Source organism: Sceloporus undulatus, chromosome 3 (genome assembly GCF_019175285.1).
Source record: "Sceloporus undulatus isolate JIND9_A2432 ecotype Alabama chromosome 3, SceUnd_v1.1, whole genome shotgun sequence".
NCBI lineage: Eukaryota > Metazoa > Chordata > Lepidosauria > Squamata > Phrynosomatidae > Sceloporus > Sceloporus undulatus.
In genome coordinates, this window is record NC_056524.1 from 71,010,079 (window position 1) to 71,029,968 (window position 19,890).

At 40.2% G+C, this 19,890-nt stretch overlaps 1 protein-coding gene across 3 annotated transcripts in view; it reads right to left on the reverse strand.

Moving 5' to 3' along the window:
- The window catches only part of TMPRSS2 (transmembrane serine protease 2), a 70,162-nt gene extending 52,073 nt beyond the window's left edge, over positions 1–18,089 (reverse strand). Inside the window, exons 1-3 of one of the 3 annotated variants that reach the window (XM_042459295.1) lie at positions 18,022–18,087; positions 2,530–2,586; positions 1,328–1,535 (exon numbers count right to left, since the gene is read on the reverse strand). In XM_042459295.1, the coding sequence (XP_042315229.1) occupies positions 1,328–1,535; positions 2,530–2,586; positions 18,022–18,030 (274 nt within the window). In that variant the 5' untranslated portion in view covers positions 18,031–18,087. Of the gene's footprint in view, positions 1–1,327; positions 1,536–2,529; positions 2,587–18,008 lie in introns of all 3 variants that reach the window. The other 2 variants (XM_042459297.1, XM_042459296.1) reach the window with 2 other exon arrangements.
- Between the last annotated feature and the right edge of the window lie 1,801 nt (positions 18,090–19,890).

The following is a 19,890-nucleotide window of genomic DNA, read 5'->3' on the forward strand; positions in this document are numbered from 1 at the left end:
ACCATTACCCTGTCCTTGCTGCTTTAATTTAGCTTACAGTTTTAAACCGCTTAGACACTGTTCGTTCAGTATGAAGCGGTATATAAATGAAGCTGTTTTTTTGTTTTTTAATATTTACATTCAAGGTCTTTAAACTGTAGACAGCCAAGATAGCTACTGTCACTCTTCACTGCTCCACAGCAGACAAAGTTGCTGATAATATTCCCACTTCAACTCCTGGACTTGCCAGTTTGGCCCCTGTTACTTCTAGATATCTTTACAGTCAGCAAACAATGCTCACAATCTTTCTCCCAACCTTGGAGCTGGGTGATCTTCACACAACTTCTCCCATCCTTGGAGATCTTTACACAACTGCTGGCAAAGTCAGTGGGCACTTCCATAGCTTGTGGGGAAAGGTGGAGCTTCTTAGGTTTACCAGAGGAGAGCACAGTGCTTAGCATGATTACTATGGCTTGAGTACAGAACTCTTAAGGGAACGCCTTCTTCCATACTGTCCGTCCCGCACGTTAAGGTCCTCTGGGATGAATCTACTAGGTTCTCTAAAACTCTTCAGTGATATGGTTAAATATCTCACATGCAAAACAGCCTTCAGGGAAGGATCCATGCCATATCCTCCTACTGGCAGGGGCAGTCATAAGTAATCCTATGTATTTCCACTTTTTCAATTGCATTTAAAATGTCCCAGTTTGTCCTTCCTCTTCTCACTTCCCCCTATGCCCTTGGCTTGCTTCAATTGCTGTACACTGAATTCAAAGTGCAAAAGTACTTTGCACAATTAATCAGCTGGGAGAAGAGGAAAGGAAGCAGAAAAAAACTAGCCCTTCCCACTAGGCTCAGGCAAAAGCAAACTGCTGGAGCATCTCCGAGCATGTGCATTCTTCTTCATTAATAACTTCTGCTACCTTGACCATGTTCAAATGTTGACCATGTCCAAATGCTGACCATGCTCAAATATTGACCAAATCTGCTACCGTGACTATGCTCAAATGTCCACATGCATCCAGGTTTTCATCTGTGAAATGTTGTATGATATGTAATGCTAACATGTATTCTTAGAAAGCACCACTAACACAATCACCCCATCCACATACACTCTTTTTTCTTGAAGGAAAGAAATAAAATCACCAGGCAGCCAGATATCAAGAATTAATACAGATGCATTACTTCATGCATTCTTTTCCCTATGCAGTTGAAACAATAGGATCACACCCCTGAAATGGATTTTTAAAAACATCTGAACCACTGAAATATTAATTACATAACATTTAAAAATATTTACACTGTTTTAATTTTTTTCCAGTTTAAAAAAATTGGAAGCATAGCTTACTTGGCGTGCATTTTGTAGATGAAGACTTTGGCTGTACTACTGTTGGCACTGGAGTTGAGTGGTAAGTGGAAACTCTTGGTATATAATGTGGCACTGATGGAGTATAATATGGAGACATGTAAGATGGATATGTGTAACCACCACCATGCCTTGAAGAAGCCACATTTTCTGGCTGATAGGCATAGTTTTCATAATATGGCGGCGGCCTCTGAAAGCAAACAAATATGATAAACATGTAAAGAGGCATTAGTACAAAATGGTGAAATAATCTCAAGAAAACAACACAGGAACCAGTTCAATAATGCAGCATTCCCAGCGTCTTTGACTCTGCAGTAGTATTTTTAAACAATTGTGTCTAGTATAGAAAAGATTTATCTAATACACCAGAAATTAAACATAAGAATATGGTAATACACTGAACAAATATCTGGTTAGCAAGATAAATTCTTGAATTCAATTCATGGCTAAAATTCATTGCAGGAAAAGAATGAGCTAGTGACCTAGTAGGGTAAAATTTTACTCATGTGAGCAAACATTTTGTACAGCAAATGCAACTATTTGCTAAATAACATATCAACAAGACATCAATGCTTAATGAGAAGGATCAAATATTAACATAATTAATTAAACAAAGTATCAAAGTAACTAATCATTTGCTAGGAAAGGAACGAATCTTGTTTATATATCAGAGAAACCCATGTCCAGGACCCTGTGACCTTTCCCCAAGAAGATGAGCCAGTCTCCAAGGAGAATGAATGTGAGTTCACAAAGAACAGAAATCACACTTTGTGAGGTTTGATTGTCCAAATACATACTTGTATGTTATTTTTAGTCCAGCACACCTGAAAAGCAACACTTTAGGGAAGACTGAACAAGGTCTTTAATCTCTTCCTTGAGTTTTTGTTTATGTGGCTCTAAAATTTTACAAAGTACTGTACTCTTAATTCTAACCTTCACTCTAATGAAAAGAAGGCCACTCAATGTCAACACAGCTTTGGACCACTACATACAATACTTGAGGAATTTCTTTTTAGCTTTCTCTTTATCTTTCATGGTGATTGCACTTTTAATCTTAATTCTATAATCAAATAATTATGTAGAACTTTCCATTTCAATGAACATAAATTAAAACACATTTATTAAAAGATTGTTTTTTGAATGAGATTTACAAGCATACTAAACTTTGAAAGAGGTTTACTTACTGAATCAGACTCCATCTTGATTTTCAGCAATACACCTTTTTCTTGTTTGTGGTAGACCTATGAGCATACAAAATAAAAATTTATGTCAAGGTTCATTATTTGAATCTTTCTGTTATCTATTACATTATATTCCACCTCTACAACTGTATAAATATGTTTTATGCATGAGGCCTTAATACAACTTGGTATTGCTTCCAAAAAAGAGGGCTTATATCCACAAAAGCATGACAAAACAAAAACCAGTCAGTCTTAAAGGTGTTGCCACATTTTCTTTTTCTTTTCCCCCTTCCTCCTTTTTATGCTGCAAGAGATTAACATGACTACATCTTTGAAAACATATAAAATGTATTTATATACATACATACATACATAATTACAAAAACAATTTGCAAATTTTGGTTTCTTATTTTAATAGCAATATTTATCACCTTAAAGTACAAAACACTTTTTTCATTGATAAACACTAGATTTCTTTAAAACTAAGTAACTGTGAGTAGCATTTCACTCCTGCAAAATATATTCTGACATGGGATTTCCATTTATTTATGCTGTCTGTATTAGTAGGAATAGCAGTAGCAGCAACTGTTATCTGCTCTCACATTGACCTTGACTAATGGCAGTCCTGTGTGTGATACATCTCCAAAGCCCCACTGATCTGCTTCACTTGCAAATACAGGCTCGTGACCTCCCTTACTGAGTCTATGCATCTAGCATGTGGTCTTTCTCTCTTTCTACTACCTTCTGCCTTTCCTGGCATCTCTGTCTTTTGAAATGAATCATGCTTTCTCACGTTGTGGCCAAAGTATGACAGCCTCAATTTGACCATCTTGGCTTCCTGGGAGAGTTCAAGGATCCATTCGTCTTCTTGGCCATCCACTGTACCCTCAGCACTCTTCTCCAGCAGCCCATCTCAAATGAATTGATTTTCTTGCTATCTGCTTTCTTCACTGTCCACTGTACATGGTGATGGGGAATACAATGGCTTAGACAATTCTAACTTTAGTGCTCAGTTATATATCTTTATGGTTGAATATCCTGTATAGTTCCTTCATAGTTGCCCTTCCCATTCCAAGTCTTCTTCTGATTTCTTGACTGCAATCTCCATTTTGAACTATGGCGGTTTACAGACCGCCCAAAAAGGACGGTCTGCTGCCGCCTCCGTTTCCGCTGCCAGGAAGCCTCAGCCTCCAAATGGGGAGGACTCCCGGCGGCAGAAAAAGAAGCCACAAAAAGCGGCTTCTTTTTGCAGTGCGGTAATGACGCCGCAAGCGGCGTCATTTTCATGCCGCAACTTGCAGATGCTAAGTGTCCACTACGTCAAAATGGCAGCGCCCATGTAGAAAGAGTGCCGCCATTTTGTACATGCTCGGCACGTACTAGGGTTAGGGCGTCTGGAAAGGACACCCTTTTCTAACCCTAGTACGTGCCAAGCACGTACTATTGGTGCATGTGGAACACACCAATGTTTGATCCAAGGTACGGGAACTCTTTTAATATTTCGATTTCCTCATTATCTAGGTTGAATGTATTGTATATACTTGTCTAAAAAATTATGCCCAAGCATTGACCCCAAAATCCCAGATGACGTATTTACAGGTCAGTATGTAATGTAATAGCAGCTTTTTCAGATTTTCCCATGCCGTGGGGAGAGTTTCTTTTTCTCTTGAGCCATGCAGAAGAAGTCCTGGGTGATTAACTGCTGTTAAAAAAACAGAGTCCCTCTTCTGCCCACCATCCATCACTGTCTAGGTGTAGGCTGAAACCACAGTTGAAACGCTGAAGCAAAAATCCTCAGAGTCCCTCTTGCTGTATATGCACATACATACACTGAAGGAGTTTTGCCCTCGACTTCTCCATGGGTCATGGCATAATCCATAATTTTGGCCCCCAAATCTTCCCTAAACTTATACATGAGGTCAATTTATAGTCAAGTATATACGGTATGTATTTCTTCCATGGTCATTATTTTCTTTTTTTTATGTTCAACATTAAGCTTGCCTTTGCACTTTCATCTTTGACCTTCCATAATAATTTTTCCAAGTCTGCAAGGTTTTCTGCTTGTAGTATGGTATCATCCACATATCTTAGATTGTTGATATTCCTTCTGCCTACCTTCACTCCTCCTTCTGAGTCTAAACCTGCTGTTCTTATAATATTTTCTGCATACTATTTGAACAAATAGGGTGATAGAATGCAGCCTTGCTTTACCCCTTTACCAATTTGGAACCATTCTGTTTCTCTGTATTCTGTTCTAACCATAGCCTCTTGTCCTAAGTACAGATTCCTCATCAGGACTATTACAGGCATGAATTTGTCTATTGGAACCAAAGTATATCATGACAGTGGCAGGAAGATGAACACTTATTTTCTTCTCACAGGATATGCAACTGAATTTAGTAAACCCCTATTTTCAGCCAGGTGACTTTTTACTCACTGGTGTGATTCTATAATTTTCCCAGCTGGGTAAAATACCAACACCTGGGCTGGTAACAGCTCATAAAACTTGTTTTTTCTGTTTTGAAACTTGATTTAAGGATGTAGTCACACTTTGTTTGCCCTAAATACCAGATGCTTAGTCATGTTTGTAAGTATGGTTTTCACTCTTCAACAAATATAAAATTTTTCATCTCATATATAATCTTGAAACTATTGGAAAACTTTTTGTCACCACAGTAGCCACATAAGCATAATATAAAGGCACAAATGCCTTGAAACATCTTGATAATGCATTTAACACTGGAATAAAAGTTTCCAAAATTACTAATCATTAGTACTGAACAAAACCTGGGAACATTTCCTCCTTTTTTTGAATTTGTGCTCTTGCATTTTTCTTTATAATATATTTAGCAAATGGACAAGAATTAGTTTTTGTGGGTTTTTCAGGCTATGAGGCCATGTTCTAGAAGAATTTCTTCCTGACATTTCGCCAGCATCTGTGGCTGGTGAAACGTCCGGAAGAAATTCTTCTAGAACATGGCCCAATAGTCTGAAAAACCCACAAAAAACTATCGATGCCAGCCAGGAAAGCCTTCGACTTCACATTGGACAAGAATTGTTGTCAACATAGTAATCGTTAATAGCCAGTATTAAGTCCAGGTAGATATACATTAACCATGTAAAACCTGTGGGAGATTTGCAGCTGAATCAGATAATGATTCAAAAGCAACATAAGCTACTTTAGCCTCATAGCACACTGACATACACACTGACTGATCCCTCAACAACCTACTCAAGATACAGAAAAAAACAACCCATGGAATTGGAACTTGGGTTTAAAGTTCAGAACTTAGTGGTGTAGTGGTTTGAGAGTTGGACTACAGATCAGGAGACCAGGGTCCAAACCCCCACTCAGCTATGAAAACCCATTGGATGATTTTGAGCAGGTCACACTGTCTCTGCCTGAGGCAAAGGCAAACCCCCTCTGAATAAATTCTGCCAATAAAACCCTGTGATAGGGTTGCCTTACAGTTGCCATAAAAAAAAGAAATGATTTGAAAACACACAACAACAAACACCAATGCTTCTAGGAAGTATGCAGCTTTATACATGTTGTTGAACTACAGTTGTCAGAAGTCCTACCTAGCACATTTGGCAGCTGAAGCCCAACAACATCTGGAGAGTTCTCTTTGCCCATTCCTGTTCTAGCCTGTACTTGTAATGAAAACATGCATTACACCATATATTTTTTTAGATGTCCAGACATAACTTCCAAGTTTACAGCAGATTTATTTATTTATTTATTTATTATGGTATTTATACCCTGCCCTTCAGCCCTAAAGGCTATCAGAGTGGCTTACAATAGTCCTCTTCATAATCCCTAGTTCTGATATGGTAAGTATAGTTTGCGTATGCTATGTGCATATTAATTCATTATATACAAATATTACAGTGGTGCCTCGGGTTACGAAATTAATTCGTTCCGCCATTCCTTTCGTAACCCGAAAATTTCGTAACCCGAAACACTTTTCCGTTAGCACTGGAAAGCCTATAGCTGCACTTTGCAGCATTTGAATTTCGCGCCGAAATGAATTTCGTAACCCGAAAAATATTTCGTAACCCGAAACAGTTTTTGCCAATCCAACTTTTTTGTATCCCGGAAATTTCGTAACCCGATCATTTCGTATCCCGAGGCACCAGTGTATACTGATTGGATTGGAGTTCTGTTGTTTTCTTTTTATAAATTGCAGTTATCCAAGATTTTGTGTCAGTGAATTTAGTAAGACAGTCTTCTGTTTAACAAAGTACAGAATTCTCCCATTAGTCACATTACAGGAGAAATACCCATTGTTGTTGCTGTATGGCTTCAAGTCATTTCTGACTTATAGAGACCCTAAGGCGAAACTATCACAGGGTTTTCCTGGCAAGATTTGTTCAGAGGGGGTTTGTTTTTGCCTTCTTCAAAGGCTGAGGAAATGTGACTTGTTCAAGGTCATTTAGTGGGTTTCCATGATTTGAATCTGGTCTCTCAGTTTCTTAGTCCAATGCTCAAAGCACTACACCATACTGGCTCAAAAAAAGCAATACTAAACACAAATTTTGTTTTCTGTGTATAAAATCAATGGTCAGCTGTCTTCTTACAATGTATGCTGTTTATTTTCTTTGAAGTGAATATATTTTTCACAGAGTTTCCTGAAATCCAGATCTTTCCAGATGCTTTCCTTTTTACTAAGCAATAGTTGCTCAGGTCACTGACTCATAGTTTTAACTATATAAATTAGAATTTATGGTAGAACATTCAAGCAAGTATAATTTCCTTCCAGGTGCTTTGCTTTCCTTTTTACTAAGCAATAGTTACTCAGGTCACTGACTCATAGTTTTAACTATATAAATTTGAATTTATGGTAGAACATTCAAAGAAGTATAATTTTTAAAAACAGTGAAAATGATTAAGTAGTACAAGAGCATGCCTGAAGTGGCACTAATTCAACTCTTCTATTACCAGCATTTAGTCATGTCAGGCAATCTTTTTCAGATCATGTGAATATTAAATTCATGCATGGGGCAGGTTTTTTTTTGGGGGGGGGGGTCTTACTCATATTAACAACATGCCTGAGTAATTCCAGTAGCACTACTTTCTCACATAAGCCTCAGGCTACAACTCTCAGAGCTGTCATAGAGTATTAGCAGGAGCAATCTAAATCAACAAGGCTGATTTAAGGCAGCAAATTAAGTAAGTCATTTTACTTAAGGGTAAAACACCACACTTTGGATAATGCAAGTTTCTAGAATGTTGTTTTTTAAGCTACTTTATTAGGGGTGTTCTTAGCTCAGTGGATAGAGCACATACTTTGCATGAAAAAGGTTTAAGGTTTAGTCCCCTGCATCTTCAGATATACTTCAGAAAGAGTCCTCTATGAAATGCTGGCAAGTGACTGCCAGTCAGTACGGACAATATTGATCTAGATGGATTCTACACAAGGGAATTTCTTATGTTCTTTCCTATGTCATTTGATTGTTATTGGATGTGTGGAACTGCTGTTCTATTCTGCATTATCCTTGCTTCGCTGAACTAATCATGACAGACAGAACATGCAAAAGCTTATTTGTTTTGGAATAAATACTGTTTTTATGAATAATTACATACATAAAGATATCATCCCTGTGTACCTTACACCTATGAACAGATGTCTTGATCAGGGTGGCTCTTCCTTGTAAATCATAAGCTTTACTCCTTCCCCCATGTAGGAGGAAAGTGAAGGTGGAGTAATGCTGATTACATTGGCCCTACAAAGAGCCAACTGCATCCTGATATAGCTTCAAAGTTCCAACTGTGTGCCCAGCTAACTGTGCTCTGCCTTCAACTTCCCTAGGCAAGGAAGGGGGAGGGAATAGAATAGCCACTGAGCAACAGTCTGGATTTCACAGATTAAGCTCTTTCCTGCCCTCTCATGCGTTTATCCCAACACCCTGTGGGACAGATGGGCTGGGATGGTAGGCTAAATTGTGCCCGTGAACCACAGATTCTTGCTCTAGGGGAAGCTCAATGGATCTGAGATGTGCTACTCATGTAAGTACATTTACAAGATTACATGAAAATCAATTATATCCAATTGCACTGTACAAAAATAAATTGCACATTGGTGCAGTAACCTGCAGACTGACTTGGTTGTTTGCAGTCGCCCATCCCATCAACCAGGAAAATACAACATTGTGTCACAGCCACATCACTAATTCATCTTAATATCCCTCTGTATTCTTGCATTCAGACTGGGGACAGAGTACATCTATAGTTACTCTCACTTCTCTTTACTAGTAGCAAAGAAAAAACATTCAGACTAAGTATAGCTCAACTCCAGCTCTTTTATTGTCTTCTATAGGGCAGAAAGCATAGAAGGATATAGGAAAAGAACAAGCACCCTTAGCACTATACCGTGTTTCCAGTTCTTATTCCCACTAGTTGCAGGTGATTCCCATGTCAATTAAAGACAATCAATCCTGGATTTTAATCTGAATTTTACAGGAGCTATCCAAGGTGCTGAAATTATTTATGAGGTTAGACTTCAGCAGCCTGCATTGCTCCTTAAAGTTTAGGGGGGAATCCAAACAGAACCTCAAAAAAGCAGGACAGAGTCAGTGGCAGCTACTGAATTAGGCATGCATGATAAAATTATTATAGGCAAAGCTCAGTACAATATCATACAAAAAGTTTATTTCCCAATAGTGTGGCACAAGCTATGCTGTAATGCTGAAGAAAAGGCCTATATTACCAAAGTAGCATAATAATTCAATGTTTAGAGGAAATATGTGTCAATACTCTCATTACCACTTGCACTAAACAAAAGATGTTCTTTGTTTCTTTATATTTTACAGGAACAGAGTTTAGCTTACTGACACTTTTGATTCAAATATCAAGGGATGTGTCTATAGTTTTTAGAACTCAAGGTTATAATATTTTGGATCTGAACATGATAAACTCAATGACATGTTTATTACTTATTTATTTTATTGCATTTATATGCCACTTTTCTCCCAGTATGAGATTCAAATTGGCTAAGAAACAAAACAAAATTAGCAAAAAACAAGGTAATAAAATTTTTAAAAAATTAAAATATCACCATTTTTTAAAAAATCATACATTTAACTAAACAAAGCAATTTAAAAACATGCAAAAGATAAAACTAGAGAACCCACCCACCCTCATAAGAAGTCTCCTTGAAAGCACCTTATGCTTCTCCTATTTGTACCAATCTTTACAAGTTTTAATAGTACAGCAAGTTTGTTACATCGAATTAATTTCAGTCAAAAAATGGGAAACCTGAAAACAGGGAATGAAGTAGTCACTCAACTATTCTCTTTCCCTCAAGATCTTCCATGCTACAGAGAGATGTTTCACCCTTTGCAAATCCAAATAAACTATGCAATCTAACCATGTTTACTCAGCAGTAAAGCCCCAACCTCATCAATGAGACTTACTTCCAGATAAGGGCAGGAGCTTTACACTTGGTCTTGGTATTTTCCACCTTAATTACTAATCTTTGGGACACCTGTTTACACTGGTATGATTCATTTATGAAGCACCAGATGTCATACACCTAGCGAAGGAAATTAAGAAGCCCTTCCTCAAATGAAATATTTTGTTACATGTGCAGCCAGCCCGATTGGTTTTCATAATGCCTGCTTTATACTCTCCAGGTGTTGTTTCTGAGCAGTGCAGAATACCACAATTAGGTTTTAATTGTACACCACACATGTCACATCACTACAGGATGAACACCGCACACAAAAAAGCATGTTCATAATATCAATCATTGACAGCATCATAATCATCCTCATTTAAGTCCGTGTCAACCAGATCCAAATGTAAGCTTATACTCTTCATATAACTGTGCATTTTAAAGCATTTTTCTACCCTCATAACTATTATGCATAGAAACAGGGCATAAATATACCCAGAAAATGGTTTTTGAAAACTAATTGTGTTATTTTGACTCAACTATGCAGTCATGATCCCTCAAACGTGTTCTCTAGCTGTTTGAATTCACTATTTCCTGCCACCAGCAACAGAAATCAAAATTCTCCTCAGAGTATTACCACTAACTAGGTGAGGTAGGATGGGAAGTATATTTGTTGTTGTGTGCCGTCAAGTTGTTTCCTGCTTATGGCAACCCTAAAGCAAACCTATCATAGGGCTTTCTTGGCAGGATTTTTTCAGAAGAGGTTTACTTTTGCTTTCCTCAAAGAATGAGAGAGTATGATGCCCAAAGTCACCCATGGTCAGTTTCCATGGCTGAGTGGGGATTCAAATCCTGTACTCCACAGTCATAGTCTAATGCTTAAACCACTACACCTTGCTGGCTTTCTGGAAGAGAGAGTGTGTGTGTGTATTGTGTGTGCATGTGTGTGTGTGCGTGTTGTATGCAAACCATTTCCAACTTATGGCAACACTAAGTAGAACCTATCATGGGGTTTTCTTGGCAACATTTGTTCAGTAGAGGTTTGCCTGAGGCTAAGGGCACGTAACTTGCCCAAGGTCACCAAGTGGGTTTCATGGCCAAGCTGGGAATCAAACTCTGGTCCCTAGAGTTGTAGTCTAACATTCAAACCAATATGCCATGCTGGCTCTCTCTCCAAAGACCCAGTGCCACTTCCCTCAGCATAAGGCAATAGTTAAGAAACATTTTGGGGGGAGGCATAAGGATCTGATGAGATGAATTTGTCAAAAATTCCCTGCTTCTCCATTTTGCCCATGGAATTCCTCAGACCTTCTATAGAACAGAATATAGAATATTGAATATATATTCTGGTTCCAACCTGATATCAGCAGTACAGTAATCATCTTCAGAATACACTGTGATGTATTTATGCATTTGCGACCAAAGATTTCACATTTAACACCTAGTTGTCACCTAGTTGTTGCCTAGCACTAAAGATCTATGTAGCTGTTGAAGCAAAACACAAAGACTAATAGTTAACAGTGATAACTGAGAACCAACAGCGGTACCACAAACATCTTGCCATAAAAGTGAAACAAGTTTTATAACACATAAATAAAAAGGAACCCTGTAGCACCTCTGACACCAAGAAAAAGAAATTTCTAGCATAAGCTTCCAGACTCTAGTTCACTTAATCAGATGCAGTTTTATATAGCATTGTGTGGTATACAGACTGTATGGACAAGATTACAATAACATCACATATTGTGTGGGCAGCAGCCCACTTTATCTGATGCATGGATTCCCCCCCCCCCTTTGGTAGATTAACACACATATCCATAGATGGATTAGTTAGGGAATGTATTCTGTGTGCTGAGAGGAAACAGAAATATGAGGATGTATGTACACTAATTATTAACAGTGATAGCTGAGAACCAACAGCGGTACCACAGACACCTTGCCACAAACTGATTAGGATATATGTATAGCTTTTGTCCCACAGGTCTCAAGATATAGAATTGGATCTCTGTAGAAATATTTCTGGATGGGGTTCTGTAATCAGTATAGCTGGAGGGAACAGCAATGAAGAAAAGTATCTCAGTTTGAACTTTTTCCACTTGTTTGCAGTGCTTCTTTCATTTTACAGCATTTATAAAACTCATGCTCAAAGCATTTCACATAACTTATGCCACTAATCGTATGACATAACAACCTTATAAGGTAAGTCGGGATGAAGAGCCAAAGCAGAGAGAATCCATAGCTGGAATAAGGCCACTAAGTACATTTGTCCTTAAAGATAAGGTTTCAACTAGCAATTTCCTAACACAGGAACAGTTTCTTGGCCTACTGCACTACGGGAGGTCAACTACAGGTTTTCTTGGCAAGATTAATTCAGAGGAGTTTTACCATTGCCATCCTCTGAAGCTGAACGGGTATGACATACTCGACATCACCCAATGGGTTTACATGGTTGAGCTGGGATTCGAACCCTGGTTTCCCAGAGTTCACTATACCATTTGTTGTTGCTGTGTGCCTTCAAGTAGCTTCCAGTTTATGGAGATTCTAAGGCAAACCTATACTGGCTCACAAATGCAAATACAAACATTTGAAAGACAGAGAGGAAGAACATTCCCCCTGCTGTAATTTTCCCCATTAAATAGTTGTTTAAAAAAATGATTCGTGTCAGAAAAAGCCAGTAATACTGATAAGAAAAGCAAGTTCTTGTGCTTCCCTTTTTGAGATCAGAGAAAACCCATGACCATTTCATCCAGGGGAATGGCTTCAAAATGAACCTATATCAAATATCTTTGTCCTGGCACTTAAATAATAAGGAGAATTCCAAATTGCCCTTTAAAACCAAATGATAAGGAAGAAGTAGAGATGTGGACTAGTTGGGTAATCCTATACACACATAAATTCTTCATTATAAAAGAATAGGGTTTCCTTATAGAACTGTATTCCTTCCTGAGAAATTAAAGGAGGTGAAAGGAAGCTACTTCCGACATACACTCTAAAAGATGGCCTAGTCCCCAGTGGATCTGTACCATATTCACCAATAATATCCAAGTTTGCTTTAACAATCTCATGCCAAACTGAAGCACTAAAAGGGTGATGTGGAATTTAGTAATGGATCACAGAATGAGTTTTTCTATCAAACTCTCTCCACACCCTACAAACATATTAACAGGGGTATTGCTCCTTTTCTCACTGTCTCCTACAGAGGATTGCATTACCCACATTGAACCAAACACTGGAGTGCAACCTGTAAAGCCTTAGGCAACTGACTGCATGATATAACTGAGCCCTCTAAATACTATTTTTACATGGAGAAATTAGAAGCAGATCCTTTTAAAATAAATCAATGGCTTTCAAATTCTTATGAATTCTTGAAAAGAGCTGATGAGACTTAAAAAGAAATTAAAATTAGACACCAATCTCAAAACTACTTACAGTGCTTAAAACAACTTTAGTCATACAGAATACTGTATTTAAATGTAAACACCACAAAAAACTGTATTTGCACTTCAGAACTTTAACTTTCTTTGCTGCCTGTAGACCAGCCTTTAAAACCATCAGTTTAAGCAAAGTACAGTTACCTTTGTCCCACCTACATCAATAAACTAAAGCCATTTAAATGCAAATAGCCAGCTTGCCTTGGCTTGAGTAGGGTTTTCTTCTGCAACTGCAATCACTTATCAGAATCAGAGGCCTATTAAAAATACCCTGAAAGTGTAAGACATGTTTTTCAACCATGTTCCACCAAAAGCACTAATTTCAATTACATTTACGTTCTGATCTACAAGGAAGAATTAAAGATCAAGTAAAAGATTAATTCTAATAGACTCATGTGATGTACCACCTACCAAAGAGAAACAAATACTTTCATAATTGTTTCCTGAACTCATGGGGCTTGCTTGGCAAGATTTGTTCAGAGGGGGTTTAACTTTGCCTTCCTCTTACGGCTGAGAGAGTGTGTCTAGTCCAAGGTCACCCAGTGGATTTCTGTGGCTGAGCACAAATTTGAACTCTAGTCTCACAGATTCCTAATCCTAGTCCAAAACAAACCACTATGCTACATTACCTCCAACAGATGCCACAGACTGCAAAAAGACTAATAAATGAGTCCTAGAGCAAATGAAGCCTCACCAGAAGCAAAGATGACTACCTGAGGCTATCAAACTTTGGACATACCACGAGAAAACAAGACCAACTGGAAAAGTTGATAATGGCCTATTCCAGACTGCCAAAATAAAGCTGCTTCGGGTCTCTTTGGAGGTATGCTATTTAAATGATGCATGGGTCCTAAGAGTCCGGAGGTCGCGCCAAAGCCCCACTCCATTCCTAAGCACTGGAGGGCAGCTTTGGTGCAGCTTCTGGATTCTTAGGGTGCATGCGTCATTTAAACAGCATACCTCCAAAGAGACCCGAAGCAGCTTTATTTTGGCAGTCTGTAACAGGCCAATGCCTGGTAAAGTTGAAGGCAGTAGCAGAAGAGGGAGACTGCAATATAGGTAGTTGATAAGAGCCCTAGTGGCGCAGTGGTTAAACGCCAGTACTGCAGCCATTCACAGCCACAAAGTTGTGAGTTCGATCCCAGGCAGAGCTCCAGGGTCAACTCAGCCTTGCATCCTTCGTAGGTCACTAGAATGAGTACCCAGCTTATTGGGGGCAATTGGTTTATACATTGTAAACCACTTAGGGAGTGCTTAAGTGCACTGATAAGCAGTATAGAAATGTACTTGCTTTTGCTATTCAACTAAGAAAGCCACTGCCCTGAGTTTGCAAAACCTCAACAGGGCAGCTGATGACCAGGGCTCTTGGAAATCTCTCGTTCATAGGCTCTCCATGATGGCAACATAACAACAACAAATTACCAATAATTGATCCTAGCTCAGGAGATACACTGCATGTAGCTTCACTGAGTAAAGATCCTTGTGGAAGATGCACATTTTCAGCACAGGTCATTACAGTGCCTACATCTCACTCCTATCCCTCATGTGTTAGGGGCATCTTTTTTAGTAGAATTCAAAGATACAGCCGTGTTAGCCTATTAATCAGTATGTAGCACCCCTGAGACTAACTGAAAGAAAGAAGCTGGCAGCATAAGCTTTCCTAGACTTCAGTCTATGAAATGCATCTGCGGAAGTAGACATAAGTCTAGGAAAGCTCATACTGCCAACTTCTTTATTTCAGGTATTCTCAGAAGTGCTACAAGATCTCTCTACATACCTTTTTTAGTAGACACTGTAGAATACAGACACACAGTTATATTGTTAGGCCATCTCCGCTGCTGGAACAGATATACTACAAGCTAAAGTCTTAATATAAAAAAATGAAAGAAAGAACAAAAGAAACAGCAGATGTTCTGGCAGAAATCCTTGAATTCATTATCAAGGGCAAGGCTGTCACAGCTTAAAAGTACTGCAAAGTCAAAACAAGTTAACTTCCGTGTGAGTTTAAAAAAATATGGCCTTCAGAAGACTTTAAATTCAAGGATACAAACCACAAAAACATTTGTCCAGAGCATGAAAAGAAACCACCCTGGAACATCCACATCCATACTTCATCCCAACCGAGTAACAACTGAATTGATATAGGCCCGTTACAGACTGCCAAAATAAAGCTGCTTCGGGTCTCTTTGGAGGTATGCTGTTTAAATGATGCATGGGTCCTAAGAATCCGGAAGCTGCACCAAAGCTGCACTCCAGTGCTTAGGAATGGAGTGTGGTTTTGGCATGACCTCCGGACTCTAAGGACCCATGCATCATTTAAACAGCATACCTCCAAAGAGACCTGAAGCAGCTTTATTTTGGCAGTCTGTAACAGGCCATAAATAAATAGATATCGAATCTGGGAAAGAGTTGGGTGTGGTGTGTCATTTTTATTGTGGTTTTTGAAGTCCGCACCCCAAAATACATTAAAAATAGCTACAATATGGGGGGGGGGGATTCATTGCAGGATTGCAGTTAGCAGTTTTGCAGTGGAGCACCTATTGCTTCTCCTGCCTGCATTTGAAGAGACAACATGGTGTAGTGGTTTGCGCATTGGGTGCATCTCCATTGCCGAATTAATGCAGTTTGACACTGCTTTAACTGCCAGGGCTCCATGCTGTGGAATTCTAGGGACCTTATCACACTAGCAAAATCCCATTCAGAAACAGGATTTAAACTAGATTTAATTTTTTTAAAAAAAACTCACAAATGCAGGAAGTTTATCACACGACATCACTGTTTAAGTGAAATGATGTGAAAATAAACTGAAGGTAAAACGGAAAAAAATGGCAGCTTTTTACTTCTGGAACTTCCTGAAAGTAAAAAGCTGCCATTTTTCTCAGTTTTACCTTTGGTTTATTTTCATGTTATTTCCCGCTTGCAGGAATGTTGTGCAATAAATTTCCTGCATTTGCTGGCTTTTTTAAAAGAATTAAATCTAGTTTAAATCTCATTTGTGATTGGGATTTCACTAGTGTGGTAAGGTCCCTAGAACTGGTAGTTTTGCTAGCTATTTAGCCTTCTCTGTCAGAACGCTTTGCACCCACTACAAACTACAAATCCCAGGATTCCACAGGATGGAACCATGATAGACAAAGTGGTGTCAAATTGTATTAATTCTACAGGGTGGCCACAGCCCCTGGAGACCAGGGTTCGAATCCCACTCGGCGATATGTAAACCCAGTGGGTGACTGGGCAAGTCACAGTCTCTCAGCCTCAGAGGAGAAACAAACCTTGCCAAGAAAACCCCACGAATATAGGTTAGCTACCTTAGGGTCTTCCAGAAGTCGGAAACGACCTGAAGAGGCACACAACAATAACAACAACGACAACACCAAGGAAGTTCTTCTTCCTCCCGCCTCAGTGAGCAGGTTGACCAGGAGTCCTAACCACAAAGGAGGACAAGGCACTGCAAAATGGAGGACACATGAAGGAAAATGGAAGACACACAGTTCCAAAACACACTACAGAAACCATCCAGTCTGAGAGCGCTTTAACTGCCCTGGCTCAGTGCTAGGGAATCTTGGGAGCTATAGTTTTGTGAGACATTCAGCCTTCTCTGTCTGGTGCCAACTACAGCTCCCAATCTCTCCCCTAACACTGAGCAGGGCAGTTAAAGCAGGCTCAGGCTGGATGGTTTCTGCAGTGGGTTTTGGACCACAGAACTTCAGTCCTGCCCAAAACGGGAGGACAGTCTGGCACTCTTCCTGGACAGGAGGCTGGGATGGAGGACAGGTCCGGGGAAAGGAGGACACGGGGGTCCCTTTGCTCTCAAGCCTCAGAGGATGGCAATATGGCTCAGGACTGGGAGGGGGTTAGCCATTGCCAAGGAAACCCTATGAGAAGCCAGAGAGGGACTGGCCAGGGTCTGCCCCAAGTGCCCTGACCCCCCTCAGGGTCCCTTTAACTGGATGTTAACTGTTTTATCATGGGCTTTTAATATTTGTGTTATGTGCGTTGGTTTCAGTGTGGGGATAAGAGGATTTAGGTGTATTGTATGTTATGTTGTAGCCCGTCTCGATCCTTTTTTTGGAGAGGCAGGATAGAAATTAAACTACTTATTATTATTATTATTGGTTTTTCTTAGTGGTTCTTGGCAATGGCCAAGGGGTCGCCAGAAGTCGGGAAAGACTTGAAGGCATACCACAACAACAACCACAACCAGAAGAGAGGAAAGGGCTTCTTCTTCTTCTTCCTCCTCCTCCTGCAGCCTGGAGGAGCCCGGGGGCTGCTCCTCCCTCCCTCCCTCCCTCCCTCCCTTCCCCGCCAAAATGGCCCCTTCCCCGGGGCTCACCTGAGGCTCCTCTGACCAGGGCTGCCCTGTCCTCTTCCTCTGGGGCTGCTTTTCCTCAAAGGGCTGCTTCAGGGAGAGCCAGAGCAATGGCCGGAGGAAGGGACCCGGAGCCTGGCAAGACTGCTCAGCCGGGGCACTTGCTTTCAGCTGGCTTTGACGCCCCCTCCTCCTCCTCCTCCTCCTCCTCCTTTTATCACTGACGCCTCTCGCCCTCCCTCGCCTTCGGGGAAAAGGGCGGGCCAAGGGACAAGGGCCGGCGGGGAACTGCAGCCTCCAGCTCCTTCTTCCTCATAGCAGCAGAGGCTAAGGCCAAGGGCTCACCTGGCAAGGTTACCTCTTGCATTTGCTGTGGTTAGCTGCCTCCCAGCTGACCTCTCCTTAAACACCTGCAGCCTCAGGGAGTCCCCCAGACTATGGTCCCCAGGATATTTTTTTTTTGGGGGGGGGCTTCAACTCCCAGAAGCCCCGCCCACCTTGATCAGGAATTCTGGGAGCTGAAGTCGAAAACACCCACCTTTGGGAATCACTGAGTAGAACCATAGAATCATAGAATCCGAGAGTTGCAAGAGACCCCCAGTACTCCATAGGATGGAGACGTGCCAGTTAATCTTGCATCAAACTGTTATAATTGTGCAGTAGGGGCACTCAAGCATTGAATTCTAAGTATCTCACCAAACTACAGATCCCAGGATTCTGTAGGACAGAGCCATGACAGTTAAAGTGGTATGAATGTGATATAACCATGCAGTACAGATACAGTCCCGGACAAATAGCCAAGCATTGAACCCTTTCAACTTCAGACTTGTAAACAGAATATCTGCTTGTGGGTTGCCTCAGGACTGAGAGAATTGCTGAGGTAATGCCAAAAGTTCTTGAGGCTTTCGATTAGGGTGAGCAAATTGTGGATTGTAAATTCCATCATCCCTAATCAAAAGAGCAATCCAACAACATGTGGAAACCATCAAAGTGTGCATCCTTGCTTTAGTTGTTGTGTGAGAGGAAAGCGTGCAATAGGCAGAATCAGTCTTTATGAATGGGCTGCATCTGTTTACTTTCTGCCTGCTATGCAGTTTAAAAAAATCCCCAACAGCCATGAGAGTTCTGCCAAGAATAAACAGAAACTTTTGATTCATGTAGGCTGCAATGCACACTTGGGGAGTAAGTCTTACTTAACACAGTGGGACTCCCCTCTGCATTAATAAGTATAAATGATGCCTGTGCCCCTCCACAGGCAAACAGGCCGCCGCCAGCCTGCCCTTTGGGGGCAATTTGTACCAGGCCTATGTTCAGCTTGGTGAACAGAAGTTTGAGTGGTGATATGATCATGCTATAAATGCCTCAAGGGTTGTCACAACAACAAGGATGCTGGCTTTCTCTTGTGCCTCAGAGCATGGAACTAGGTGAAATGGTTTTGAATTACAGGAAAGTCGATTTTGATTGAACATTAGAAGGAGAGTGGCTCGGCAATGGAACCAATTTCCTAGAGAGGTGCTGGGGTCTCCTTCTCTGGATGTCTTCAAAAAGAGAGTGGACAGCTAATTGCGGGTGATGCTTTATCTCAGGCATTCCCAAACTTTGGTTCCCCAAGTGTTTTGAACTTCACCTCCCAGAAACCCCAACCAGCTTGGTAGACAGTCAGGAATTCTGGGAGCTAAAATCTAAAACATCTGGAAGACCAAAGTTTGGGAATTTCTGGTTTAGGTGGAGATCCTGCATTGAGCAGGTGATTGGTCTATAGGGCCCCTTCCAACTTTTAAATGTCAGTATGAAGGCAATGCCATGTTCAAACATAATGGTAAACCAGATTTCCTGGCTTACTGTGAAAAAACGGTGTGCTGAGACATACAGCATGCAGGCCATTTGCTGCTGCTCCTCTCACAATTGGATAAAAAAAAATCCTAGGAAATGGTAACTGCAAATTAAACTTGATTGGCATCCTGATCTGTTGCTCTCAAACAAACCAGGATTTATTTGTTAATGGTGGTATGTCGCCTGGTTAGGTTGAGAAGTCATTCATGTGAAATAAGTGGGCTATGCATATCATCACAGAGTTAATTGGTAGCCAGGATTGAGCAGGAATCCTATGATGTTGTTATATGTGAATACAGTCAGTGATCTCTATAGGGAAAAAGTGGAGAATTAATCCTAGAAATATTATTATTATTATTATTATTATTATTATTATTATTATTATTATTATTAT